This window comes from Manis javanica, chromosome 10 (assembly GCF_040802235.1).
Source record: "Manis javanica isolate MJ-LG chromosome 10, MJ_LKY, whole genome shotgun sequence".
Classification (NCBI taxonomy): domain Eukaryota; kingdom Metazoa; phylum Chordata; class Mammalia; order Pholidota; family Manidae; genus Manis; species Manis javanica.
Window position 1 is genome coordinate 79,164,209 of NC_133165.1, and position 27,075 is coordinate 79,191,283.

The following is a 27,075-nucleotide window of genomic DNA, read 5'->3' on the forward strand; positions in this document are numbered from 1 at the left end:
CCTGGGAGGGAACTAAGAGGTGGGGCTGTGGTGAAGACCCCACCCCCTGGAGGTCCTCTGGGCTCCCAGCCAGGCTGAGTGGGGCACTGTGACCACTCACTGCAGTGGGTCTCATCCTCGCCATGTTCACAGTCGTCTTCCTTGTCACATGTCCAGCTCATTGGGATGCAGCGCCCACTGGGGCAGGCAAAGTAATTCAAGGGGCATCTGGGGCGTTTCACACCTGGGAGCAAGGGGATAATGAGGGCACTGCTACCCTGGGGCCCACTGCCCACTGCACACCTGCCCACTAGCCAGACCTGGACAGTCACGCTCGTCGCTGTAGTCCCCACAGTCATTGGCACCATCGCACACCCAACTGGGTGCGTAGCAGAGGGAGGTCCGCTCACAGGGCTGGAAGCGAACGCCCTTCACCCCCAGGCGGAAGTAGCTGCTGCAGTCAGTGGCGCCTGGTGGGGAGCGGGGATGAGGGGTGATAAGGGGTCCCTCCACACACCCTCCTAGGGCAGCTGCTGGCCCATGTGGCATCTTTGCATCTTTTAGAAAACTGAACAGTGTCCTTGGGTGGGCTCCTGTCCACATCTCCCACTCACTGCCCCTCCCTAAATCCCAGGGGAGCTGGGGCCTGGAGGTGGGGAGGGGAGTGGGACAGGGCAGGCTGTGAGGGTCTGCGACTGCCACATGGGCTGGAGGGACAACAGAGAGGGGCACCAGGCAGGACAGGAGGCAGCGAGACAGTAGGGAGCCGCGGAGGCGCCCAGGAAGGGGGCACCACTCACTGCAGTTCATCTCATCAGAGGCGTCCTCACAGTCCACAAACTGGTTGCAGCGACTGGAGTTCCCAACGCAAGTGCCGTCCCGGCAGCGGAATTCACCCACACCACAGGCCTTCTCTACAACAGCACCCACCCCGATACCATCAGGCCAGAGAGCCCCCATGGGGACCAAGAGGGTCTGGGCCAGGAGCAACTATCCAGGCCCATCAGAGAAGCCCCGAACCAGACCCCTTGGGTGGGAGGTCCCGAGCTCAGCAGGGTGGGGGTGCGGCAGAGGTTGAGGGTCTGAGGCCCGGGCCTGGTGTCCCACTCACTGTTGCAGGGGACCTCATCGGAACCGTCCCCGCAGTCGTCGGCCCCGTTGCACCACAGTGTGTTGGACACACAGCGCCCATTGTTGCACTGGCGGAAAGTCTTCTTGCAGCGGCGTGAGTCTGTGGGTTGGGGAGTGGCCGCTAGTCAGAGGGGCTGTGGGAGGGGACTGTGCAGGCCAGACGTGTGCGGTTGTTTCTTGATAAACTGTTCACCCCTTGCTGTGGGCCTGGCCCAGGGCTAATGGTGGTTCTGCCCTTCACAAGCTCCCCACACTCCTTCTCGGGCCATGGAACTGGGTCATGGAGCTTCGGCTCCTGTCCTCCCGTGCCCCGCCCTGTGGGGGCCAAGGCGGGGGCCTCTGGAGGCCCAGGGCCTGGGATAGGAGGGCTGGGGCTGGGGCGGAGGAGGCCCTCACTGCAGTAGGAAGGCTTCTCATCCGACTTGTCCTTGCAGTGGGAAACGCCGTCACAGGTCAGGCTGAAGTTGATGCACTCGCTGTTCGCACACTCGAACTCATCTTGTGCTCGGCAAGAGGAATTCACCGCTGGGGACAGGGTGGAGGGGGCTTCATGAGGTCATCCTTAGCTTCTCCCTTCTCCGTGAGAAGGCTTCAGGGGCTGGGCTGCTAGGAGATGGCCCCCAGGGTGTGCCCAGGGATCCCGCCCCTCCTCCCTCCCTCCCTCCCTGTCTCACCCCGGCAGGTGAGGTCCTCCTGTAGGATGCGGCCCCCTCTGCAGGAGCAGTTGACGTGGCCTTGGTGAGTGAGCAGACACAGGTCCTGGCAGCCCCCGTTGTTGATGCGGCAAGGGGAGAGTTCGCCTGAGACAGGGACAAGGACAACGGGCTGAGAGTGTTCTCAGCTGCGCACACACAGAAGGCGCACACCCAGTCACACAGTTCCACGCAGCTTCCTGGCACTGGCTGTGGCACAGGGGCTCCTGGCTGGCCAGGAGGGGAGTGTTTGGGGTGGGCTGAGGTTGAGGTGTGTGCTTTTAGGGAGCTGAGATGGGCTTGGAGGTGTGGTCTGGGGAGAGTCAAGTCTAAGGAGCCTTGAGATCAGGTGTGCAGTGGTGCGTGCCCTGGGGCATTCATGAGGCCCAGGAAAGCTGTGGATCTGTGTTGGAGACACTTGGTCAGCCAGGCCCAGTGTGGTAGTGTGTCTGTGCAGGTGCACACAGAGGATGGGGGAGTCCAAGCCGAAGATGCATGCAGGTGGGTGACTGGCTTCCAGGGATGCATGTGGTTCTGGGTGGAGGAGTGATCACAGCATATGCTGGGGTGTCCAAGGGTGGGCCTGGGGCCTGCTGCAGGGTGGTGTGAATGCATGTGTGTGTGTGTGTGTGTGTATGTACTTGTGTGTGTATGTACATGTCAGCATGGGGGGCAGGACAGCAAGGCTGGTGGCAGCAGCCGCACTCACAGCTATTGGTGTCATTGGCCACAGCGATGATGCCCATAGGCTGCTGAGGGATGTCCACGCGCAGCAGCTTCATGTCACTGCCCACGTACTTGTTGGCCCGCTGCACAGCCCGGCGCACCCAGTCAGTCCAGAAGATGTGCTCCCCGTACACAGCCAGCCCGAAGGGGTGGACTGGCTCTGACTTCAGGATCACCTGTGGAGAGGGCACCAGTGCCTCTTGCCTCGACCCCAACTACTGCAGCTGGCTCCAGGGATGAGGGGGGCCTGGCTCTGGCCTAGGCTCCCGAGACACAGTCCCAGCATAGGAAGGGCCTGCAGGGGCTTCCTGCCATCTCCCCTATTTAACTGTTGAGGGCCATGCCCAGACAGGCTGAGGATGCACAAGGCCACACAGTCTTTCCAGGATCTTTCCACCATGGGGCCTCCCTTTCTGCTGTTCTGTGCTTGGGCACTGGGCTGGTGGCTGCCCCCAGCCCACCCCGCCCCTGCCCGCCTGCCCCCAAGACTCACATAGCGTTGGGAGCCATCATACTCGCACCGCTCAATCTTGTCCAGGGTGGCATCGGAGAAGTACAGTTTCTCGGCACGGTGGTCGATGGCCAGGCCATTGGGAGTGCGGATGTCCTTCTCGATGAGGGTCAGGACGTTGGCGCCCGACAGGGCTGCCCGCATGATACTGGGGTGCTGCTCATTCCAGTTGGTCCAGAACATCAGGCTGGGACAGGGGGTGCCACAGGGGTTGGGCGTTAAAGCCAGGGAGTCCACCACAGGCAGCGCAGGACAGGGTCAGCAGGGGTGGGCCAGCATGGGAGTCTGGTCCCAGCGCCATAGACAACCTCAGACCACCAGGGCCAATACAGCCCCGGTGCCCAGGAAGGGCCGCCTGCCCAGTCTGCGTGTGCATGCACGCCGGTTTCTCAGTGTCTGTGCAGAGGCCACCTGCCTTTGCTGAGGCACGGTATGATCCATCCTGGCTTGCGACTCACCAGCTAAGAACTGTAGGAAGCTCCTCAACCTCTCTGAGCCTCAGTTTCCTCCTCTGTGTGGTTGGGATACTACCACTTCCGGCTCATAGGGTGGTTTGAAGATTAAAGGGGTTAATAGTCATCTTAATGACTGCTGGTATATGCCATATGAGTAGCTTCTATTCATTTATTTTTAACTGCTCTCTGTGCCTGGCAGCCCAGAAACCCTTGCTGAGTGTCCTGTGTCCTAGGTCCTGGGGATGCAGGGACCCTACCCTTACCAAGTTTTCCAAGAGTCACATCCATAATTTACTGCCTTTGCATATGTGGGGTCTAAGCCTCAGCTCTGCTCCTTCCAGTTGACCTGGAATAAGCCTCTTGGCTCATCTGCATCTTGGTCTCCTCAGTAAAAGAGGTGGTGGGAACCCCTGGCCACTCGGTGCCCCTCTGTGGGGTGGTGAGGCTCCAGAGATGGGTGTGGAAGCCCTCAGGGCTGGTCAAGCCCTACACTGGGTGACAATGTGGTCCTTTGACCACTTGCACTGGGTCAAGATTCCTGGGGCCTCAGTCTCAGGATACACACTTGGTTAGGTCTGGGGTGTGGCCGGGGAACCAGCACTTTCCAGTGCTCCCCAGGTGGTCCCCCTGCTCCCTGAGCTTGAGAGGCACTGGCAATGGGAAAGCTATGCCCACCCTCCTGCTCTCTCATAGGACCTGCCCCACCTCTATGCCCTCCTCCCTCCATCTCTCTCTGGGTCCACCACAGCGTTGTCCTCCAGCTGGTGGCCTTGTCTGCTCAAGCCTCTCTAGGCCTCTCTTGGTAACACGTTCCCCAACTCCATCGCTCTGAGCTATTACCTCCTGCTACCAAGCTTGGGTAGGAAAAGGACTCTCCCCTCCCTCAGGGAGGTGCCGGCTCTCCCCAGCTTCAGCGGGGTAAGGCTCGATTGCCAGGCCTCATCCTGGGTAAGGGGTGGGGGTTTGGATGGCTCTTGGAGTCAGGATGGGAGTTTGGATGCTGGCATCTCACTCTGGGTGTCCTGGGGCAGCCGCTGGGGTCATCTTCCTCACCCTGACCATCCCCACCACGGAGCCCCACACCCTCAGGTGGAGCCCAGCTCACTCCACGGTGAGAAATGGCTTTCCTCCTATTGTGACTAACTGTTACATGGGGAAGAATGGCTCACTCTGTGACTGTGGGTTCTCAGTTTGGTAAAACCACTCCCAGCAAGGGGCCAGGATGAAGGCCGGGAGGAGAGGCTTTCCTGAGGGGCAGGCAGTCAACAGCCAGTGCCTGGGGCGAGTGGCATGCTGGGCTCAGCAGGAATCCCGGGCACCCTCCCTCTGGGCCGTCAAGGGTTCCTTTAGTTCCTCCAGAGAGCTCACTCCTAGTCACAGGAAGGCCTCTCCCTGACAGTTCAGCAATTTTTCTACACCCCACTAGCTTTAGTCCGTCTGTCACCCTCCAGACCCCGGCTCATACATCGCCTCGATGACACTTTGCTGATTTCCAGCTGGGGCCGGTTCCTTGTCACACACTTACGAGGCCCTGCAGCCTCCTCATGACCAGCATCACATATGCCTGAGGCAGGGCCGACCTCTGCCTCATTCCCCAGTGGGTCCTCAGTACCTTGCTGGCTCTCAGAAGTCATTTGCTGAGTGAGGGAATCCCCTGGGCAAAGGAACTTGGTGGGCAGCTACGAGGGGCCTTCTGAAGCCACAGTGCTCCACTGCCTCTAGCTAAGGGTGGGAGGGAGGCAGGCAGGGGAGCCTAGAGGCATGGCCCCTCCACAGAGGCTCTAACAGGCCCTGGGCAAGCCCCACACAGATGAAGTCACTGAGGGTCATGGCAGGGAAGACAGAGTCTTTGTCAAGAGCCATCTCTGTGTGGGACAGGGTGAGGCAGGCAGAGGATGGATGGCCCTTGTGCTGGTTAGTGGGGCCAGGCAGGCTGGGCTGGGGGTGGCCTTGGGCTACATCAGGGCGGAGAACCTAGGTTCAATGCACTCACCATTTCTAAGGAGTTGCTTTGAGGTTTGGATTGTCCCTTAGTTCCCTAGTAAAGCTTTGAGAAAACCTTCCAAGTGCTGCTGAATTCAGAAAACTGTTCTGCTCACATGTGGGCCAGGATTGCTAAGGTGGTAGAGGGGCTGCCCCTTTGGGAAAGCAGAGCAGGTGGAGACAGGTGTGCACCACCCCAGGGTGTCTCCTCCATGTCGCCCTGTCTTGTGTTCTGGACTCCTTTGCAACTTGTGCCCAAACTCATGGGCCACCTCAGCCTGCCCTGGCCCATGGGCACCCTTTGACCAGGAGTCGGGGAGGCCCCTTGTAGTCCTTCCCTGCCTGGAGTGCTCCCTCCTCCAGCTCTTGCTCAAAACACTGTGTATCTGGGCTGCCCATCTCTGGCCTTTCCACTTCAGGCCCTGTGCCATCTTGCCACCCCCGTGATGCCTCTTGGGCATCATGCACAGCCCTGTACCAGTCTTTAGTGCTTCCCACCAATATGATTTCTCTCCCCAGTGAGGCGGCTTGAATAGGCTCACACAACAGGTGTTCAATGAACAATCACTGCCTGAAGCTTGGAGTCCCAGAAATACAAAGGACTTACTATGTGCCTTGAACATGGCTTTCTGATGAATGAAGTGATTAATCCCAAAGCCAAAACTGTGCTTCACAGCCCCCTGAAACTACCCTTGGTTCAGGCACCTGACATATTATTATCCTTATGTTACAGACAAGGAAACTGAAACTCAGAGAGGTCGCACAGCTGGCCCAGGTCACACGAGGATGTGGCTAAGCTGGGGTTAGAGTCAGCCTCTCCTGCCATTGCGTCCCCTGTCCAGGTCTGCCTGGGGCAGTTCCTTCTGCTGGGTGGCCCACCCCTTCCCATGCCCTGGCCCGGAGCTCACTTCTGGCACTCATCCAGAACAAAGGCCCGCGGGTGGTCATCTCCAGACATGGTGATGACTGTCTCACGCTCAAAGGCCCCTGGGCGGGTCTGGTCCACTGTGTGGCGGGTGATGGTGGATGTCGTGTAGCTTGTCCAGTAGAGAGTGTCCCAGCCACGGTGATAAGCCAGGCCTTCCACAGAGCCCACGTCTGTAAGGAGAAGAGAACAGCAGTGGGTCAGGCTGGGACCAGAGAGCACAGTTGAAGGGGCATCCTGGGAAGGAGCTCAGGGATATGGCCTAGGGCACCCACTCTCCTGGCATATGTAGGGATGGAAGGGGAAGTGTATGAGCTGGGGACATGCTGGGGCACAGCCTTTGGTGACCTCGACCCGTCCTGTACCACCCTATTCCCCTCCAAATGATCCATGAGCCATCTTCCTGACCCTGCACCCATATCTCTCCACTGCTAGGTAGATGTGCCTTTACATGTGGGCAAACTTTCCTGAGGCTGGAGTTTTGCCAAAGTGGGTGCAACCTGGGTTCCAGAAAACCACATCCTCCTTGGGCTGTATTGGGGAGCTTCCTACTTAAAAAACCCCTGAGCTGGGCTGCCGTATAGACAGTTAAACTCAGGTTAAAGAACTTCAGTGCACAATGAGAAAGACGCAGTAGAACAATAGTTCAAGAGAAAAAGACTTGAGGGTTTTAGTGGCTTCAAGTTGTATGAGGATATGATTGGCAGAAAGCTGCATTAATAGAGGTGCTGTAGCCTGAACAATGGCCCAAGGGGAGTGGACAGTTCTGCCATCTCTCCTGATGAAGCTACAATTACAGAGTATCAAGTTTAGCTGTGGACACTATATTTTTAAACAGACATGTGGACTGGACTATGTGGAGCAAAAAATGTCCAGAAGAGGTTGAAGGGACAGGCCATGTATGCTTTTATGGTCATTGTATACCAGCATCTAGTTCAGAGTCTGGCAGGTCTTTACGTAAAGGATGAATGAATTAATGAACAAATGAATGGGTCCAAGGAACTGGGGGTATCCAGGCTTGAGAAAACTGTAGTGGAACCAAATAGCAGTTTCCAAGTCTGTCCTAGGTCGCTGCCTGCAGGACCCAGTGCTCCATGGAGCTCGCACGTGTGAAGTGCTGAGCTGAGTTTCCACACCTGCCATCTCAGGTGACCCTGTCTCCACACAGACGAGAAATCTGAGTCTTGCCGAGCATAGCAAACTAGTCCGAATGACTGAAATCCTGTGTCCGGGGTTGAACCCCGCTCATCTCTGCAGCCCATGCTGTGAGCACATACACAGGAGAGCTTTGGCTTTTTCTGTGCTACCTGGGAGTAAATGAGGGGAAGTAGGAGGCGCCAACTCTGACTACAGGTGGGGAGGAGCTTGCCTGTCACCACAGGTGCAGTGTGATTTCCTGGCTGAGTCTTTGTCAGGGATCCCAGGCAGGGCTGGGGGTTGTCATGTGAGGGCTCTTCTACGCTGGGTCTGTGCTGACCTTCCCCATGGTCCCTGAACCCCCTTTCTGGGAAGACTGGGGTATGGGCTCACTCTCCACAATGGTGGTCCTCCCCGAGCCATCATCATTGATCTGCTGGATGTTCCCGAAGTGGATATCGCTGAAGAATATGCGATTGGCGGTGCCAGGGGAGGTGCCTGCTCGGTAGTCGAAGGCCAGCGCGATGACATTCTTCATGTGCTCAGGGTCCTCGAAGGGCTGCACAGGCGCGTTGAGATTGCGCTCGTCGGACAGGTGGATGCTCTTGAGGATGGTCCGCTCCGAGTAGAGCAGGTAGCCCGCGTACTCACGACATGACGCCCCATCCTCAGCCAGCATCCCGTGGGCACAGGCACAGGCCCGCTGCCCCCTGCCACGGTACAGGCACAGCTGCTGGCACCCACCATTGGCCACTGCACACATGTTGGTGCCTGGGGGAGGACAAGGGGGAAGGAGGTGGTGACGGAGGGCAGAGCCTGCCTTGGTGCCTCTGTCCTCTGAGCCGAGGTGGAAGTGCTGGTTGGTGCCCTGCTCTACCCTGGTCTCCCCAGACCAGACAACTCTCCAGGCCCCTGTAACTAGCACTGGCTGGGTCTTAGAGTGCCTCTGCCTTAGATCTTGGGCCTCTGGAAGTGCCCCTGTGGGTCTAGCTTCTTTCCCCGCCCCCAGCACTCAGGGTTCCCTGAGAGAAGTGCTCCCAGGTCAGGTGGCCCCTGCACCTGTCCCACCAGCCCAGCCTCAGCCTCACCTTTCTGCCGCTCCCGGTTGAAGACCTTGATATCTTTGAGCTGGACGCCGATGCCTGTTCGCAGTGGCACAGAGTCCGTGGCATTGTCTTTGCTTCCGCGCTTAATGGAGCCATTGGCATGAGTCCTGGGGGAGGGGCAGATCATCGACTGGGGCCAGGAGGGAGGGAACAGATGGCAGAGCAGTGGGCCAGGACAGAAGCCCTCACCTGTCACTCCAGTAGATGAAATCCTCAAACACAGAAACTGAGAACATGTCCATGTTGTTGCTGGACAGAACCACCTCGCGGTTCTCGCCTGTCTCCAGGTCAACTCTCTCGATCTTGTCTGTCCGGGCATCACACCAGTATAGCTTCCCATCCTACAGGGCAGAGGCACCCACCTCATCTCCAGAGTCCTGTGTTCCCCACCAGCCTCCACACCTGGGGCAACATTGAGTTGCCCCTACTTCTACCTTCACATCTTTCTCCTCCTTCCTCTATCTCCTCCTGCCCTCTGACCTACTGATCTGCAGACCTCTAGGCACCCTCCAGTCCCCACTTCTGTGATCCCCCCTGAGCCATCACTGGGTTGCAGGAGCCCTACTCTGCATGGGAGACTGGGACAGAAGACCCCATGACTCCCCTGGGTCCATTATCTCCCCAGTGACCAGGGAGACTCAAAGGTGAGCAGGGCATGGGGTAAGGGGAGCTTCCCCCAGGGCATGGGGTTCACCTATGGGCTTCAGGGCCACGCCTGCGTCCACACCTGATAGTCCACTGAGATGCCGTTGGGCCAGCTGATGCTGACATTAACTAGCACCACACGCTCAGTGCCATCTAGCCGAGACCGCTCAATACGTGGATACTGGCCCCACTCAGTCCAGAACAAGTACCTGTGGGGTGGAGGTGGAAGTAGGGCAGTGCTCAGACCATGCAAGAGAGAGGGCTTGGTCAGCGCAGGCTGTGGCCAGAGTGACTGGGCCAGACCTGACTCAAGGCTAGGGCCTGGCCAGCCTGCCCAGCTCCTCACCCCTTCTCTGGGTGGACAGTGATGGCTCGGGGCTTGTCCAGACCCTGGGAGATGACCACATAGCGGAACGAGCCATTGAGCCGGGCGACCTCGATGACATCAAAGCCTTGGTCTGTCCAGTAGATGTTGCCTAAGAAGGGAGTGGATGGGCTCAGCGGGATTGGTGGGGATGCGTGTACCTGGTCCCCCAACCCCCAGGCTCCTGCTGCTCCATCTGTTCCCGCCTGCACCTTCTCCTCAGACCCCTCCTCCTGAGACCCCACTTCCCCCGAGTCCTCTGCCTCCCGTGGAGCCCTACGGCCTTCCCAAGGCTCACCTGCGATCCAGTCCACTGCAATGCCCTCCACACGGCCGATGCCATTGGTCACCACATCTTCACGCCACGTCTGGTCTCTCTTAGCCCGGCTGATGGTACTTAGGCCCATGTCCACCCAGTAAATGGTGTCATTTTCTGGCGGTAGAGGAGCCAACATGGGGGCTCCGAATCATACAGGGATCGGGGTCAGTGAGCCCTGAGCAGGGGGCTCAGGAGGGGAGATGGAGCGGGTAGGGGAGGCTGTGGGTCAGGCAGTGGCTCCTGGTCCCCCAGAACACACGGCCCCACCCCTCCCGCCACCAAATGGCTCACCAGCATGGAAGTCAATGCCGACCGCCAGGGAGGTCCCCGACACTGGGACCAAGGCATCCGACTTGTCACTGGGATCCAGGGGGATTCCCCGGATTCCCTCGTGCACAGAGTACAGGAGAAAGGAGCCCACACCTGGAATACAAGGACACTTCCGGCAGGGCGTGCTTGACTTCTGTCACTCAAACCCGTTCCCCTCAGCTTCCCTTTTGATGTCTTCCCCCGGCTGCCACTCCTCCCACTTCAACACACAGATACACACACCCTAGCCTGAGGCTTTCAGGGCGTGAGGTCTCCGGGTTGGGAGGGAGGAACCAGAGCGCGCCGCAACAGGAACCGCCTGCAAGGCCTCTGGCTCCCACTAGAGGGCGGAGGAGACCCAGATTTCCTGCCCTGGGCTCTGAACTCCGGTACCCTTCACTCAATACAACCTTGACCCCCAGCAAAGGCCATGAGGGAGACTCTGGGGAGGCTCAGACAAGACAGTAGGACTGGATGACTCCCAAATCTGGATTTTCACATTAGTTTCCTCTGGTCTGTGCCACATTCTCTCTCCAACACCTAAAACTCAACATCCCCAACACCTCAGACCTCCTGAGCCACTCTCACTGTCTCCCCATTTTTCACAAGGCACCACTATCTGCGCATCCCAGACTCTTCCCTTGCCTTATCCCTTACTACAGTGGGATGAACCCCCAATGGGCCTTGGTTACTCATATTCCATGAAAAAAAGGATTCGTGGTTGAGAGAGTTCGGGGAAACCCCAAACACTAGACAGACTCTTCTCTTGAAAAATTCTCAGTGCAGATGAGCATATTCAAGGCTCTGAGAAGTTCTGCAGCAAAAAGCACTTAAACTTTGTTCAACCCAGTGTTTCTCTCTGTAACATCTACCCACATCAAAGAGAAAGAGGGATGTTCCTACGAATGCACTTTGGGAAATGCTGTCCTGGGGCAAACTCGTAAATCAGTCAGCAAGTTCTTGTGAAATGTCTCTGAGTTTCATCCTTTCTCTTCAACACAGCTGCTAAGCCCCAGCCTAGGCCCCGTATCTTAACACTGGGATTACTCTAAAAGCCTTCTAACTGGTCCAACTGCCTCAGTTTCTCCCTCCCCACCTCACCCAGCTCTTGGCCAGCTCTCAGCTGCCAGGTTAATCTACCCCAAACACCAATTTCCAGGCATTCCTGGCTGAGAACCCGCAGGGGCCCCGCCTTACCTCATAGCCAATCACCCATGAGTTCCCCCACACCCTGCACACTATGAAGCTCAACACCACAGGGACCCTGCACATGCCTGCTATTGCTCTGGCCCCTTGTCTTACAGAGCATCTCTTCTCCTTTGAACCATGCATTCAAATCCTACTTGGCCTATGAACTCTGGCTCACAGCGCACCTCTCCATGAAGCTGGCTCTGGTGCTGCCCGCTGACATCTGTTTTTCCAAAATCCTACTAAGGCACTGGCTACTCAGAACTACTTCATGGCTCAGTTCCCCCTACTGTTTTTGGCCACACCTTCTGGTTGAGGCTGCAAACTACGGGGACAGGGACTTCTGCACGCCCCCCACCCCTACCCCACAGCACCCAGCACAGTGGGGGCTTACTAAGTCCAGTCCCTAAGGTGAGAAGAGGAAGGTGGGGCTGGGGACCTAAGCCAATTGGGAGAGAGGTGGGGACACTGACCCTCGCAGGCCTGCTGGCCACTCCGGAGGCTGTAGCCAGCTGTGCACATGCAGGAGCGGGTGGACTCTGATGTGGGCAGGCAGAGCTGGGAGCAGTCACCGTTGTTGACACTGCAGGGGTTGGTGCCCTCATGGTCTAGTGGTGGGTGGGAGGCCAAGAGAAAGGGTTAGATGGCCTGCCCGAGGACCTCAGGGTCAGGCTTACACTGTTCAGGGAGAGGATGGTCACTGCCTTCACCCTGGACCTTCTGGGGATCATTACCCAGCTCAACTCTCAGGACTCTGTCCTCCCAGGCCCTTGGCCCTTGTGACCAGAGCAGCTGTAAGCATATAATGTGCCTTTGTGACAATTAGGGGGGCCCACTTGGGTGGTGAGTGGAGCCTTGTCCCTTATTACTCCCGTTCACCCCTTGCCTGGGGGTTTCTGCAGCCACTCCTAGACACAGCCCTGACCTCTGTCCAGTCTCACCCCCTGCCTCACCCAGCTGGATGCTCTCGTCGTAGACTTTCATGTGCATCACCAGGGTGGTGCTATTCCGCAGGACCACGGACCCCGAGCCGTCAGCCTTGTTGCATGTGCCCATCTTCTCCGATGCCTGATCTGCCCACCACAGCTTGTCTCCTGGGGCAGCAGGAGGGGATGAGACCCTGGGGAAGGTCCCACCGCGAGCCCTCCTGAAGGGTCTGCTCTGGCAGGGCGGGCAGGCTGCCCCTAGGAAAGCGCCCCTCCCCAGCCAATTGGCCTAGCCTCCTCTGCTTCCATCCCTGCTCCCACCCAGCAGCCCTCACCCATGATGGCCAGGGCAGTGGCCTTGCCCAGCTGGCTCTGCATGGCACTGATGGTCTCCAGGCCACTCCCATCCAGGTTGCAGCGGTTGATGGTGTGGTTTCCAGAGCTAATCCAGTAGAGTTTGCTTTCTGGGAAGTCGATAGCCAGGCCTGGAAGAGGGGGGTGTCACTGCAGAGAGTGTGACACCAGGGTTGGGGGCCAGGAGCCTGGCCCAGCTGGGCCTCTCACCTCCAGGCGTGCGCAGAGTATTTGCGGTGGCATGAGGTTTAGGGGCGAGGGTGAGGACAGGCACTAAGTGGGGAGTCTGGGGAGGGGCAACTAGGGACCCTGAGAGCATCTTCTGGCCAGGGCATTAGGGGAGGGTAGCCGGGCAAGCTCATACCCACAGGGCCCTTCTGGCCGCTGAAGAGCAGGGTGCGGCCGCTACCATCCATGTTGGCCATGCTGATGTTGTCGCCATCTGTCCAGTAGAGCTTCCTGGAGGAGGGTCAGAGGGCTCTTACTCCCCCGCCCCACAGCCCCTGCTCCCCAACCCTGGGTCCTGGACTGACCCACGCAGGGGGTGGACAACCAGGCCATGGGGCTGCTCCAGGCCCTGCACCACCGCATTCTTGAAGGAGCCGTCCAGCCGGGCCACACTGATCTGCCTCTTGTTGGCGTCGTAGCTTGTCCAGAACAGGTTTCGGGACAGCCAGTCCACAGCCAGCCCGTGGGCATTTGGCAAGTCTGGGGGCACAGTGGGGAGTTGGTGGAGGGTGTTTGTAGGTCACAAGTCGGGGGGTTCAGGGGGAGCCTGGTTCCTGGGGGAATGGATCAGGGAACCAGTACTGGAGCACTGAGAGGGAAAAGGATTTGGAGAAGGACTATAGGCCCCAAGAGGACTGGGGGTGGGGGCTGGGACCAGGGTTGGGAACAAGGGCTGGGTGGGTCCAGGGCCAGGACGGAACCTGCAGAGACGACTGTCTCCACTCCTGTGCCATTGATGAAAGCCCGCTTGATGGCCTGTGTCCGCACGTCGGACCAGTAAATGCGCTGCTCACGGGCATCGTAGTCCAGCACAGTGACGTTGTCGATGTCAGGCACCGTGAAGGAGATGATGTAGTTGTAGTAGGGGGCATCCAGGTCCACACCCCGGATCTCCATCTGACGTGCGTACAGCAGGAACTTCTTAAACTCTGTGTGGCACAGGGCAGATCACTGAAGGCAGTCCCCCGCCTCCATGTTTCCTACCTCCTCAAATTAGGGTCCTTCTTTGGGCCCCTTCTGTCTTGCTGCTGGTTGTCAGGAAGCGCCCCCCTTGGGTGTGACCTCCCTGCCAGAGCTCCAGCCTATTCTTAGGGTGGCTGTCTCTGGTGACCCTCCCACCAGACCCCTCCCAACAGGGACTATCGACCTTCACTTACAGCCGGAAGCCTGGGTGCCTGGCACCTTCCCCATCAGCCTCAGTTTACACTGGCTCTCGAGGGAGATGTTTCTTACCATAGCAGGTGGTATTATCCTTGTGGAGCTTCATGAGGTGGGGGCAGGCACAGGAGACCGTCCGGTTGTAGTTGATAAGGCAAAGGTGGGAGCAGGGGCCCCGGCCCCCATTGGCCTCACAGGGGTTGGGAGCTGGGGAGTCAGGGGAGGGGTCAAGCAAGAGCATCCGTGACTTGCTGCCCCCACCGGGCCTTTCTCACCTGGACCACCCCCTCCTCACCCACTCTCACCCTCTGTCCCAGGACCACCTGCTGCCAGACCCTCCTCCAGCAGCAGGCTGGCCCACCGCTCTTCACAGAACCCCCATGTTCCCATTGCCCCTCCTCTCTTAAGGGCTTCTAAAAAGGCTGCTGGTGCCTTTCTGCCCCTTACCCATGGGCTGCCGTGAGGGGTGGTACACCTGCAGGTCGAAGGGCTGGGTGTTGGTCCTTTGTACCACGGTGACATTGTGGCCGGTCCACTTGTTGGCCTTGGCCAGGGTGTTTGTCCGCCAGTCTGTCCAGTACACCTCCCCCCCATACAGCGTCACTGCAAACGGGTGCGACAGGAACTCGTGTCCCCGAAGCACCTCCATGTGGCCGGAGCCGTCGTAACGGGCTGAGTAAATGGCATCTGACCTGAGAGCATAGTCAGGGCAGAGTGAGGGTGCTGGCTGGGACCTCAGCCCTCAGGGCACCCTGCCTAGGGAACCCACCCTTCCATGCCCTGGCCCATTGCATTCCTCCAACCCCAGCAGCCTGGAGAACTCCTTCCCCGCAGACCCTGATGTCCAGGGAAGGCAGACAGAACCACCATGGAGGGAGAACCACGTGCAGGACCCCAGCCTTCCCACCCCCGCCCCACGCCCTGAGCCTTTCAGCTTACTCCTTCCCCTAGAGGCCATTAGCACACATGGGCTTTCGTGAAGGTTAGAAAAAGGCGCCTGCTTTGGGCAGACCAGTTAGAATTTTCCCCTCCCCTGGGCAGACAGAGGCTCAGAGGAGTGCACGAAATTCAGAGTGGGGACAGGAGGCTGCATTTTGGCCCCTGCCCTGCCCTCCCCTCCCCGGGCCAGGCACACCTGTGTGGGATGATGGCCCTGCCCTCACCCCTCCTACCTGCACCTCTGCCCACAGCCCAGCGTCTCTCCTCCCCTAATCTTCCTGGGCCCAGGCCCTGGCGTCCTGGTTCGGGCTCAAGCACCCCAGGCCTTTGCACTACCCTCATCACTGCCAGGTCCTGGGACCCCCAACCCCACCCTCTCCCCGGGGGAGGACAGGGGAGGCCTCTGGGAGGTGGTGGAGGGCGCTGACCTGGCATCGATCCAGAGGATGCGCTTCTCCAGGTAGTCCACGGTGAGCCCGTTGGGCCAGCCCCCTGAGCCTGTCTCCCGATGGATGGTGCGGCGCCCAGCCCCACTCATGGAGGCTGCCTCGATACGTGGCAGGCTGGCATCCCAGTCTGTCCAAAACAGGATCCTGGGGAACAGGGAGGGGGTCAGGAAGGCCAAGGTTGGGGGCCTAGTCGGGGGGCTGTGGTAGGATCCTTGGGCGGAGAGGGTGGACAGCGCTGAGGAGACAGGTGTCCCTGGCTCAGCTGAACAGGCTTCATGGGGGACCAGGGGGCCTGAACGGGGCTGCGGGGGTCCTCACCCATCCCGGGGATCTAGGGCAATTGCTCTTGGGTGCTCAATGTCACCAGCCAACAGGGTGGTCCGGAGGGTCCCATCCAGCTTGGCCACCTCAATCTGGTCCAGGTTACTCTCCACCCAGTAGATGTTGCCTGCAATCCAGTCTACAGCCAGGCCCTCAGGTGTGGCCAGGCCATACTGAATCACCACCTCGAAACTGGTCAGGGCTGGAGAAGAGAGAGTCATGAGAGGCTGGAATCCCCAGGGATGGGGTGCAGTGAATGTGTGGTATCCTAGGAGCCCTGGATGACCTACTCTTAATGTCAGAACAACCTGACACCTCTGCTAATACCTCTGATGTGCTCCGGATTTGTCTGGGGTGCCCAGGCTCCCTGGCCTACCAGGAGGTCAACTAGGAGGGGAGAAGCCTGGCTTCCAGAACCCTTTGGGAGTCAGAGCTTTGGGGGACAGACCTAGACCCAGTATAAGGACAGAACTTTCTAGAAGTCACTCCATAGACTGTCTTGGGGATTTTTTCATGGACCTCAGTATCTTAGAAACTGTTGTACAGTGTGAACATTATCACAGTCTGCTTAGCCATCCCCTTGTTGATGGATATCTGAGATGGTCCCAAGTCTCCTCAACTACAAAGAATACAAACTCCTCTAGTAAAATGTGCTTTCAAGTCTGCTCAGATGTCACCTTCTCAAGGGGCCTTCCTTAACCATCCAATTAAAAATATCATCCCCCACTCTCCCTACCACCACCTGCCCCCTTTCTTTATATCTGTGACAGTATCCTCTTCTGTTCTGTTCTCTCTGTCCTTGTTTGCTTTCTTCACATCTGATCCCCCTGGCAATGGAAGCTCCTTGAGGGCGGACCGGCCTGTTTTGATCACTGCTGTCTCCCCAGGGCCCAACGTGTGTGGCAGGGCTCAGTATGTGTGTTATTAATGAGAGCAGTCTGTGGTGGGTCAGACTGGCTCAGGAAAGAAGATGGGGTTCAGGGACATGGTTCTTAAATAGCTTTTTCCTATCAAGCCTGCAATTCTAGGATTTGGGGAGCTGAGCTCCAGGCCGTTCCAAAGAAAGGCTGATCATTTTGTTAATTATCAGGCTGGCAGCTCTGCTGACGATAATTACGGGGCGTCAGGCACTGAGACCCACAGCAAAATCTAACCCAATTAACAGGAGTGTGGGGGGTGGGGAAGCTAAGTTTCTTTGCTTTGGGAGGCCTGGGTCTGGGCCCATGTCCCTGAGTGCCCAAGTGCCTGTAGGGCGCACCCTGCCCCATGCATCCCAGGCCGGGCGGGCGGGGCGGCGGTCACCTCCGTTGTCCAGCAGCTTCCCGCGGTAGATCTTGTCCTCCACCACGTCGGTCCAGTAGAGGGCGCTCTGGCTGAGGTGGAAGTCGAGCGCGATGGTGTTGCGCAGGCCGGGCACCAGAACGCTGTAGTCCCCTTTGTGAAGGTCGATGCGCCGGATCTCGTGGCGGTTCGAGAAGATGATGAAGGGCTTGAAGGGGTCTGGGGAGGGGTGTGACAGGGTCAGCAAGGGGCTTGCGAGCCACCCTGTTCAAGGGCTGGAGGGGCCTCCGTGGGCGGTGATGGAGACTTTAGTTGTTGGCGTTGGCCGCTCGGGGGCCTGTCCCGCACTCCCTCCCTCCGGGCCACCCTCACCCTTGTTTCACCTAGGCTGCGGCAGCTCTCGCCGTCTGGCTCCAGCACCCAGCCCTCGTAGCAGGAGCACTTCACGCTGAACTTGTTCTGGTCACACTTCTGGCTGCACTTGAGGTGCTTGGCACAGTAGCTCTGGATCTGGCAGGTGTGGTTGTCGGGTCCCAGCTCCATGCCCAGAGGGCACGAACACACAATGCCTTCACCAGGTGCCACTGAGCAGTTGTGGCTGCAGCCACCGTTGTTCAGAGAGCACTGGTCTAGGGGTAGGGAGCAGGGGACAGGATCAGTATCAGGATCCAGGAGGAGGCAGGACCACCTCCCCCTGGGCCCAAGCCCCTGGTGTCCTCCATTCCTGGCCAAGCCTCTGTCTCAGGGCTTCCCAGGTGGGCTCAGATCCAAGGGTGGAACCCCTGTACCCACCGCGTGGGACAGCCCTCCCATTCCCCCCAGGGGCACTCCCACATCCTGTGGCATCTCTCTCTGTTCTCCATCCCCTGCCCCTGTGGGCCCCCATCCCCCACCCAGGCGTGGGCCTCTCTATGGGGGGACAGTGGGTCCAGTGCCCCTTCCTTGATCTCTCCTGATGCGGGTGTGATGCGGGGTGGGGTGAGGAGGGAACGTCCTACCCCCTAGTCCTCCGACACACTGGAAACCTGCCAGCCCTGCCCCGTGCTCGGTCAGCGGTCTTCAGGGCCAGCCCCTGCCCGCCTCCTCTCCCTCTCCTCTCCTCCAGGAACCCGACGCTCTGCCCAGCTCAGAGGAGAGCGGCTCTGCTCTGCTCCTCATCCCTGAGGCACACCATGTGGCCCTCCCTGGCCCCTATTCTTTTGATCTTGAATGCACACCCCCTCCCCCAGCCTTCTCTTTCACTCTGCAAGATCTACCCATCTGTGGGAACCCAGTTCAATCCCCACCTCCTATGGGAAGCCCACCCTGATCACTTTAACGCTCGAGACTGGTGCCTCCATCTTGAACGCAGCCTCTGTACTGCTCTGTGGTCTGGGTGTGCGTAAGAGGTCTGTGCCGCCTGCATGCACTGAGGAGCTGCATGACCTTGAACCAGTTATTTAACCTCTCTGTGCCTCAGTTTCCTCATATGCCTCTCAGGGCTGATTCATGTATTATTACAAGCTATAATAGTGTGACACACTTAACACAGCTTCTTGCCAAGGTGAGTCCTAAGTAAACACAGCTTTGTGGTAACTGCTCTGGGTACTACCTGCCCAGCAGCCAGAGCTGCCCTTTCCTGGCCTCAGGCCTCTCCCCACCAAGCTTACTCTGTTCCACCCACCCTGGCCCTGGCCTAGACTCCTTGTGTAGCCACTCTCCCCTCTCCTCTCCTAGGCTGGGGCCTCACCGCACAGCTCTCCCTCATCAGAGCCATCTCCACAGTCGTCGTTGCCATCACACAGCTTGTTGGGGGGCAGGCAGACTGAGGTGCTGTTGGCACATGTGTGTGACGGTGGCCTGCAGGCCAGGGACTCACAGTCCTCCTCATCCGAGTTATCTTCGCAGTCACTGTCGCCATCACACACCCACGCTTTGCTAATGCACCGAGCTGAGGGGTGAGTGTAGTATGAGGCGCCAGGCCTGGGAGCAGGGCTCTCTGTGCCCTCCTTCCCAGACCCAGTGGGCTTCCCTAATAGAGCATGACTGCGATGACTTGGGGTCCACTAGGAAACCTTGAGACTTCTTCTGTCAAATTCGCATAGACAACAAAGAAGGCAAGAATCTGTGGGAGGTGCTGAAGCTCCACTCTGGTGAGGGTTTTGATTCCCAGGGCCCTTGGTGCAGGCCCTGGCCCCTTCATATGTTCTCCTGTGCACCATGTACAAGTTTTCTGTGCAGCTTTTTGCCTCCGTGTCCCCACCCCCCCACCCCTCATAGTACAGTGCTCTCTCAGTATGGTCTCCTATCCATGCAGCCCTACTCCAGGCTCCCTCCAATCTTTCTTTTTACCAGAGTCTTTGCAGCCAAACTTGACATTGGGGTCACAGACGTGGGTCACGCCCTCACAGCTCTTCTCATCACTGGAATCCATGCAGTCAGTATCCCCATCACAGCGCCACCGCAGGGGGATGCATAGACCATCTAGCCGGCACTGGAACTCATCATTGTGGCAGCCACCAGGAGGCCTTGTGGCTGCAGGGCGACAGGTGGAGGGCATGGAGGGGCAGGTCAGCCATTCCCATCTCTGCCCTCCCAATCTCTCTCCTGCTATGCCCAGCCCAGGGCCATGGGCTCAGGCAGGGGTGGGGAGTTCTCCGAGGCCGCTGGCTGACCCTACTTGGAAGCATCAACTCTGAGTCAGGATGTCCCACCTTCCAGGGCCCCAGCGATCATCCTGTCTAATCTCCCTGTTTTACACACTTGAGCTCAATGGATAAGCAATTTGCTAGGCTAGAGCTCAAATGCCCCCCACCTTGGCCTAATCTCTGTTTCGTTCATTCACTTCACAAACATTTATTGAGCACCTACCGTATGTCAGGCACTGTGCCAGGTGCCAGCATAAACAAGACAAAGTCCTTACCCTCATGGAGCTGGAGTTCTAGTGGGGGAGATACAGTGAAGACATGATACAGAAGTCCAGAATGTCACGCAGGTGTGACCAAAGCTATGGAGACAAAGCCAGGCCACGGACAGAAAGGGGTGCGATGCAACTGTAGGTAAGACAGTCAGGGAAAGGCTCTGAGCAGGAGACGTGCAAGCAGAGGCCGGACTGACGTGAGCCATGGGACTGCCTGTAGATGTGTTCTGGGGAACAGCTAGTGTGAAGCCTCTGAGACAGGGCTCTGTAGGGCATTTTCGCAAAATCCCCATGGCATATCTGAGGCTGCAGAGCAGGCACACAGGAGCACACAGGTGGCAGGAGTGCAGGTCTGAGAGGTAGGGGAGCCCTCATGGCTACAGAGCAGGGCTTGGCACTGATTCTGAGTGTGTAGGGAGCCAGTGCAGCTCCAGGGCGGGGTAGGGGGGCATGGCTGACTTCTCCTGCACAGGACCATCTGGCTGCCCTGCTGAGATCTGCCTCAGGAGGCTGGGGAGGGAGCAGGAACAGCACCTGGGAGGTGCAGGTGACTGCAGGAGCCTCACTTCATACCTTCTCTGCTGTTGCTGCCGGCCCCCTCTGCTGGCCCACTGCCCCACCAGTAATGCCCACTGCCCCACCACGAGCAGGTGCTATGGTCTTGTGCCTGGATTCAGCAGCAGCCCCCACACTGATTTTCCTTCCGTGGGGCCCCTGAACCTTTTTCACCCTAATCCCCTTTTAGGATTATTTTCCAAAAGCACCTCCTACATCTTACCACCTTTTAGCTTCGAAATTCTTCGAAGGCTCCCAGCACGTGACTTTCACCTGCGGTTATAATCTGCCCCTGTGGGGCACAGCCTTATTCCCGCTGTCCCTTCTGGTCTGAGAGGCCCTGCCCAGCCCCATTAAGAGTGCTTATGTTCACCAAGCTTTATTGCTGAGTCCTCCAGGCCACCCCTAACACCCCCCACTCCCCATCTGAAGGTCCTCCTTCTTTTGTCCATTTAGCCACAGTCTAATCCCTCCTCATGGCCTGGTTCAAATCCTGCCTCCTCCTGAATGGCCCCAGACCACTCCAACTCACAACCATAGTTGACAATTGCTACCAATCATGACATTCCATGTGCCAGGCCTCTCCCTGCCATCTCTCATTTCATAGAGGAGGAAGCCAAGCTTCAGAGGAATCAACTTGTCCAAGTCCATTCTGCTCCTAAGTGAGGGATGGGGCGCTCTGTACTGTGCCACACCACAGGCCTCCAAGGAACCCTCTCAGAAGTCCAAGGCACTGTTACTGGGCCCACTCAGCTGGTGTGCCTCAGAGATGGACCTCGGTTGCTGTTCTCGGGCCTTGCATGACCTCCATGATCCCTGTCAGCGCTGGGCCCATGGTGAGCTCAATGCTCAGCACTGCTCCTGCTCTGCGCATCTACAAGACAGTCATGAGCTGGTGGTGCGGCCAGGTGAGGCCTGCCAGGAATCTGCCTGCAGTGTTTCTAAGGTGTCTCAAGGGAACTGCCAGTGGGTATAAGTTGCTTTGTGTTCCCTAACATGATGCTGATGTCCTAACTCACTGTACCTGTAAATGTCACCTTAGTTAGAAATTATCAATTTGCAGTGAGATCACTAGGGTGGGCCCTAATCCAATATGACTGAGCCCTTATATAAAGGAGGACATTTGGACACAGAGACAGACACGCACACCAGGAGAGCACCACGTAATATGCAGGCAGAGATTGGGGTGAAGCATGTGCAGGCAAGGGAAGCCAAAGGTGCCAGCAAACACCAGCAACTTGGAGAGAGGCCTGGGGTGGATGCCCTCTCACACCCCTCGAAGGAACCAACCCTGCCAACAGTTGGTCTTGGATGTCTAGCCTCCAGAACTGTGAGAAATACATGTCTGTTAGTGGCTCTTGTGGCAGCTCTAGGAAATGAGTATGTCAGAGTTTGAAAATGGGTAGATTTCACATGAAAATCTGCACTTCTGACTTCTCTTGAAACCATGGCAACCCTGGGTCTGCATTCGTCTGTGATTAACAACTGGCAAGAGCTGAGAAACCACCATCCCTTGGGAGGCTCTATGCCTTCCAGTAAACTCAGTCCCAAGGCCCCCTGGCTGGGTCCTAGAGGCCTGGGCACTGGGTGCCCTAAGAGTCAGCCTCCCTCCTGTGGTCTGCACTGTGCTCATTCATCCCACCCCTGTGAGCAGCCCTTTCTCAGGCTACCAGCTCCCAAACACAGGCTTGTGCTCAGTGCGCCCCGTGCCTGATTGCACCCAACCCCCACCTCAATGCTGTGACCTCGGTGCTCCTATTATCCACACTCTGCAGATGCAACTCAGGCCCACAGAGATTCTGTAACTTGCTCAAGGCCACCCAGATAGTAAGTTGCAGAGCTGGAGCTCCAACCCAAGGCTCCCAACTATAAAGCCCTCAATCTTAACAGTGCCTCTCCCACTGGAAACTTCTGAAGGATAAGAGCCATGTCTGAGCTATCTCTGGTTCCCAGGTGGCAGAGACCAGTGGGAAGGACGAGTGGATGCATGGCTGTGTTTGGCACGTGGATATTCTCGCCCCCACCCTGCTGGCCTGGGCGCCCACCCTGGTTGGTGCAGTTGGCATGCGTCTCGTCGCTGTAGTCCCCGCAGTCGTTGTCCCCATCACAGGTCCAGTGCTCGGGGATGCAGCGCCCACTGTTGCACTTGAACTGGGTGCTAGAGCAGGAGTGGCTGCAGCCAGCCTCATCACTGTTGTCCCCACAGTCATTGTCTGGGGGAAGGCAAGAAAGGGGGAGGCGAGGAGGGGGTCAGCACGTAGCCTTCTCTGTGACCCCAGCTTGGGTCCCCCACTCCCACACCCATTCCCACCCTTGGCCCACCCCAACTCCCCCACTGAGAAAATAACAAACAGAAAAGACACAGAAACTGCATAGACTGCAGCATGCACCATGGCCCACATGGGGGGTGGGGAGGTGGGGCGGGCTCCAGCAGGGCCCTTCCAGAGTCTTGGAAGGCGCGGGTGGGGGACAGGACACGTTTCTTTCCCATCTGGCAGGATGTGGGAACAGGGGTATGCTTGCCTTTGGGGAGAGGCAGGGATTTCTCTGGTTTTGGAGGGAGAGAGGTGGGTGGAGTGTAGGTGAGGCCTCTCTGCTGGGGAAAGAAGGGCTCACTCAGATTCTGCCCTGGGTTTGGGCCTTGCTGGCCCTAAGCTCTGGGCACCCAGCTCAGCACCAGCTCCCTAGAGACACTGCCTACGGCTGGGGTAGGGCCAGGGCCACTTCTGGAAGGCATCTGGGTAACTGACTGGGTGACAGCCTTACTTTCTAGGCCTCAGAGGTGGGGGCACCGGCCTCCCCGGCCTGGTTGCAGGATGCTCTGGAAGACAGGGTTTGGCTGAGCCCTTAGGTCACGTTCCTGCCTCTCCTCCCAGTGCATGTGCTTTTCTGACTCTCCCTGTGTCTTGGTCTTCTTGTCCCCTCTCGCCATCTGTCCTCTGAGAGGTTCCCTGTGCTACCTCTGCTGCTTTCCCTTCCACTGTTCCTTCTTCCCTCTGTTGCCTCCTCTCTATCCCTTCTCTCTTGCTCTTCCTTCACAAATAGGAGCTCTGGGGAGGGGAGCGGCCGGGGCCTGGGGTGCCAGGGCCTGGGCTGATGGTGCATGTGCTTCTGTGCACTGACCGGCAGGCTCAGGACAGGCCTTTTCATCAGAGCTGTCCCCACAATCCTTCTCTGAAACACAGAAACCGCCAAGGCAGCCATTGGCACACGAGACTTGGCAAAGGCGAGGGGCAACGTGGCGCTGACCCAGTGCACCCTCTCACATATTCACCAGGGATAGAGCCACCGGTGCAACACATCACAACACCACACAGACACAACCAGAGCCTGGAAACACACACACACACACACACACACACACACACACACACACACACACACACACACACACGGTGATGCCCTGGCCCCTGTGGCTCCGGGCTGACAACACCTGGTCTCAGGCTGGCCGCCAGGTGGGGTCCCGAGCCTGGAGCTGGAGCCTGAAGGGGGCCCCCTGGCCCCCAGGAGATAGGGTTTGCAAGGAGGAGAGGCTCTGCTCTCCTTGCTCTGACCGTCTGGCCCTCCTCACTTGTCCGCCTCACCCCCAAGCCTCTGCCAGCAGACGGGCAGCTCAGACCCTGCCTGAGGAGGATGGCACTGACAAGCTATAGGCAGGGTCTCCCCTCAGTTCATCTTGGTTCCCCAAGGGCATTTCTGGCTCATCCTCATTTCTCCCTGCCAACCCAGTGGTGCTCCAGTGACCTGGAGGGAGGCCCTGCCTTGACTCTGAAACCCCTCTGCCTCCCACCGAGGTCCTGGCTGCAGCTTCTGGCTCTCCCAGCAGTGGGGGTGGGGAGGAGGCGAGCTCTTACCATTGTCACATCGCCAGTTGATGTTGATGCATCTGCCATTGTTGCAGGTAAACTGAGTCAGGGGGAAACAGGTGGGATAGGCTGTCCAGGAGAAAGAATAGCTGAGTAGGGCCCTCAGGAGTGCACAGCATGATAGCAGGTGGGTACAGGGTCCCTTCCTTAACCAGTAGCCCGGCCAGGCAGGGGAGGGAAAGCTGAAGGGCAGGGCCTCAGCCTGAGACTCTGCTCATGCATCCCACCCATGCGGGCAGCCCTTTTTCAGGCTATTGATTACCAAATACTGGTCCTTCCAGAGTGCTTTTCAGGCCCGGTCTCACTGTACCCCCACACCAACCCTGTGACATGGGGCTACTATCTGTTATCCCCGCTTTGCAAATGAAACTCAGAGGCCACAGAGATGAAGTGACCTGCTCATGGCCACCCAGGTACTAAGTTGCAGGGTCTCTTCAGGGCCCCTGCCCCAGGGCACATCCTCATGGGCTTCCCCTCCCCTGTGCCAGCCCAGCCTTTTGCTGTCTCTCTTACCACATGAGGCTGACTCATCAGAGCGGTCCCCGCAGTCATCATCCAGGTCACAGGTCCAGGAGATGGGGATGCAACGGCCACTGGCACAGGAGAACTGGTTGGGTGGGCAGGTGCGAGCTGGGGACAGGCACAGACGTCAGTGCCCCCAGTCCTGCCCCTGACCTGTCACTCTCTGCCTATCAGGCAGTCTTCCCAAAGCTCTCAAAGCCATTTCTCTTGGTGAAGTTCAAAACCACCTATGTGGTCTCACACTGGATGCTTTGCCCCACCCCTCAAGGGTCCCTGGCATTCCCCAAGGAGAAGAACCACCCTGCCTCGCCTGTACGTCCAATCTAGAGCTATGCTCTGTCCCCTGCAGGCTCAGGCCTCCCAGACAGCCCCATCCCCCCTAGAAGCTCTCCCCCAACTTGGGACTCCATCCTTTCTGCCCCAATGCCCCTGCCCCTTCCTTTCCCTTGAGTCCCCTGTGTCTTCCCAATCTGGGCCCCCCACCCTACCCTGCCAAGGAGCCCTTCCCGTCCCGTCCCACACCTGAACAGGTGGCATTGGACTCGTCCTCACTATTTCCGCAGTCATTGTCCCCATCACAGAGCCAGCGGTTGGGGATGCACCGGTTGTTTTCACACTTGAATCGGTCGGAAGGGCAGGTGTGCTGATCTGGGGAGGGAACAGGTCAGGGGTCAGCAACAGGCTCTGCCCACCACCCCCTCAACACTGCCTGCTGTCCATCAGAGGGCCAGTGACTCACGGCAGAGGGCCGGGGCCTCATCACTGTTGTCCAGGCAGTCGTTGTCTCCATCACACTTCCAGCGCTCCTGGATGCAGCGGCTGTTGGCGCAGGCAAACTCACCCGGCTGGCACTGGGGTGGGGGCACGTAGGATGGGTTCGCTGTGGGCACCACAGGGGTATGAGGGGAGAGTCAGACCCAGATCATGGGACAGTGCTATGCCCTCTGTACCTTCTTGGCTTGTTTTATTATTTTAAAATAATACAGAGGAGTTTTTCCTAGTGCATAACTCTTCATTCTTCCATCTGGGTGGAAACTGCAATTCTTTCTCAAGCCACAGGGTGCTGCTTACTCTAACCCTTCCAGTACTTCCGTGGGCTTCCATGAGAGTAAGCAGCTTCCAAGACAGCCTAGAGACCCCCCATATGTTTACCCCTACGGACAGACCACTGCTCATCTCCTCCCTGCCATCTCCACAGACTGCCGATTGGAAGCCACTGGGACCCCCAGGGCCCTGCCCTGGTCCCTGGACTTTTTCCTTCACGGATTCATTTCCTTCACAGATGCATCAACACGAGCAGCAGGAGTGAAAACAAGCCCCAGAGCGTAGCAGGCTCCGCCCCGTCCCCCAGCACCATGTGGGCCTGTCCCAGACCCTGCTGCTCTGCGCATAGCCCTTCTGACCCATCTCTCATCCCTGTGCTAATCCCAGAAGCTTCCCGTGGGTCCTGGGGGGCTCTTTTCCCTCCCATGGCCTGTACACCACTGGCCTGGAGGTTGGTATGTGTTGCCTTGGGTCTTGTTACTGCTTTCCACCTGTTCTCCCTCTCTCCACTCAGAAAACTCACCATTGACTTTCACGTTCCTACACTCTACCACTCTCTACAGCTACAGGCCCCCAGGCCACTCCTTATCATCCTTAAGGGTTTTTAGCTCCTGGCTCAGTGTTACTGTCTCTAAAATCACTCTTGCTTTAATTTTTGGTGATTTTAATGTCCATGTGGATGACTTCCATTGCCCTGGCAACCGAGTCCCCTTCTCTGCCAATGCTCTGGGCAGAGAGACCCAGAGGCCCCTCCACCTGGCCTCAAACACTCACTCTTAGTGGTGCACTAAGGCCCCAGTGATCCATTTTCATATTTGTATCCTATTTCATTTTGTAGTATCCTAAGGAAACTATCCAGAATTTGGGCAGGCATGAAGGTGGGAGAAATAGCAGAGCAGGTGATTAAGACACAGGTTCTGGGTCAGACCTCCTAGGTTCAAATCCCTGCTGTTAACTCTGAGCCTCAATTTCGTATGTGAATTCAGAATAAAAAAATACCTTCCCTACAGGTATATTTTAAGGAGTAAGTAAGTTACTACATGGGAAGTGCTTATAACCATGT

The 27,075-nt window shown here is 57.9% G+C and overlaps 1 protein-coding gene across 5 annotated transcripts in view; it reads right to left on the reverse strand.

Moving 5' to 3' along the window:
* The window catches only part of LRP1 (LDL receptor related protein 1), a 76,431-nt gene that overhangs the window by 17,257 nt on the left and 32,099 nt on the right, over positions 1-27,075 (reverse strand). For 3 of the 5 annotated variants that reach the window (XR_005054220.2, XM_036992502.2, XM_036992501.2), the window contains exons 16-51: positions 25,708-25,848; positions 25,491-25,616; positions 24,960-25,076; positions 24,435-24,515; positions 23,704-23,754; positions 22,626-22,793; positions 19,458-19,640; positions 18,856-19,056; positions 17,510-17,755; positions 17,148-17,345; positions 15,843-16,047; positions 15,504-15,668; positions 14,584-14,828; positions 14,212-14,343; positions 13,680-13,907; positions 13,284-13,458; positions 13,115-13,209; positions 12,732-12,881; positions 12,424-12,564; positions 11,944-12,078; positions 10,265-10,396; positions 9,953-10,087; positions 9,637-9,766; positions 9,373-9,499; positions 8,835-8,986; positions 8,628-8,752; positions 7,933-8,310; positions 6,386-6,575; positions 3,022-3,226; positions 2,512-2,704; positions 1,785-1,910; positions 1,507-1,635; positions 1,091-1,210; positions 780-893; positions 300-449; positions 101-223 (exon numbers count right to left, since the gene is read on the reverse strand). Coding sequence is in view for 4 of the 5 variants with exons in the window: in XM_036992502.2 (XP_036848397.2) it covers positions 101-223; positions 300-449; positions 780-893; positions 1,091-1,210; positions 1,507-1,635; positions 1,785-1,910; positions 2,512-2,704; positions 3,022-3,226; positions 6,386-6,575; positions 7,933-8,310; positions 8,628-8,752; positions 8,835-8,986; positions 9,373-9,499; positions 9,637-9,766; positions 9,953-10,087; positions 10,265-10,396; positions 11,944-12,078; positions 12,424-12,564; positions 12,732-12,881; positions 13,115-13,209; positions 13,284-13,458; positions 13,680-13,907; positions 14,212-14,343; positions 14,584-14,828; positions 15,504-15,668; positions 15,843-16,047; positions 17,148-17,345; positions 17,510-17,755; positions 18,856-19,056; positions 19,458-19,640; positions 22,626-22,793; positions 23,704-23,754; positions 24,435-24,515; positions 24,960-25,076; positions 25,491-25,616; positions 25,708-25,848 (5,712 nt within the window). In the remaining variant the exon portion in view is untranslated. The remainder of the gene's footprint in view (positions 1-100; positions 224-299; positions 450-779; positions 894-1,090; positions 1,211-1,506; positions 1,636-1,784; positions 1,911-2,511; positions 2,705-3,021; positions 3,227-6,385; positions 6,576-7,932; positions 8,311-8,627; positions 8,753-8,834; positions 8,987-9,372; positions 9,500-9,636; positions 9,767-9,952; positions 10,088-10,264; positions 10,397-11,943; positions 12,079-12,423; positions 12,565-12,731; positions 12,882-13,114; positions 13,210-13,283; positions 13,459-13,679; positions 13,908-14,211; positions 14,344-14,583; positions 14,829-15,503; positions 15,669-15,842; positions 16,048-17,147; positions 17,346-17,509; positions 17,756-18,855; positions 19,057-19,457; positions 19,641-22,625; positions 22,794-23,703; positions 23,755-24,434; positions 24,516-24,959; positions 25,077-25,490; positions 25,617-25,707; positions 25,849-27,075) is intronic. The other 2 variants (XM_036992504.2, XM_036992503.2) reach the window with 1 other exon arrangement.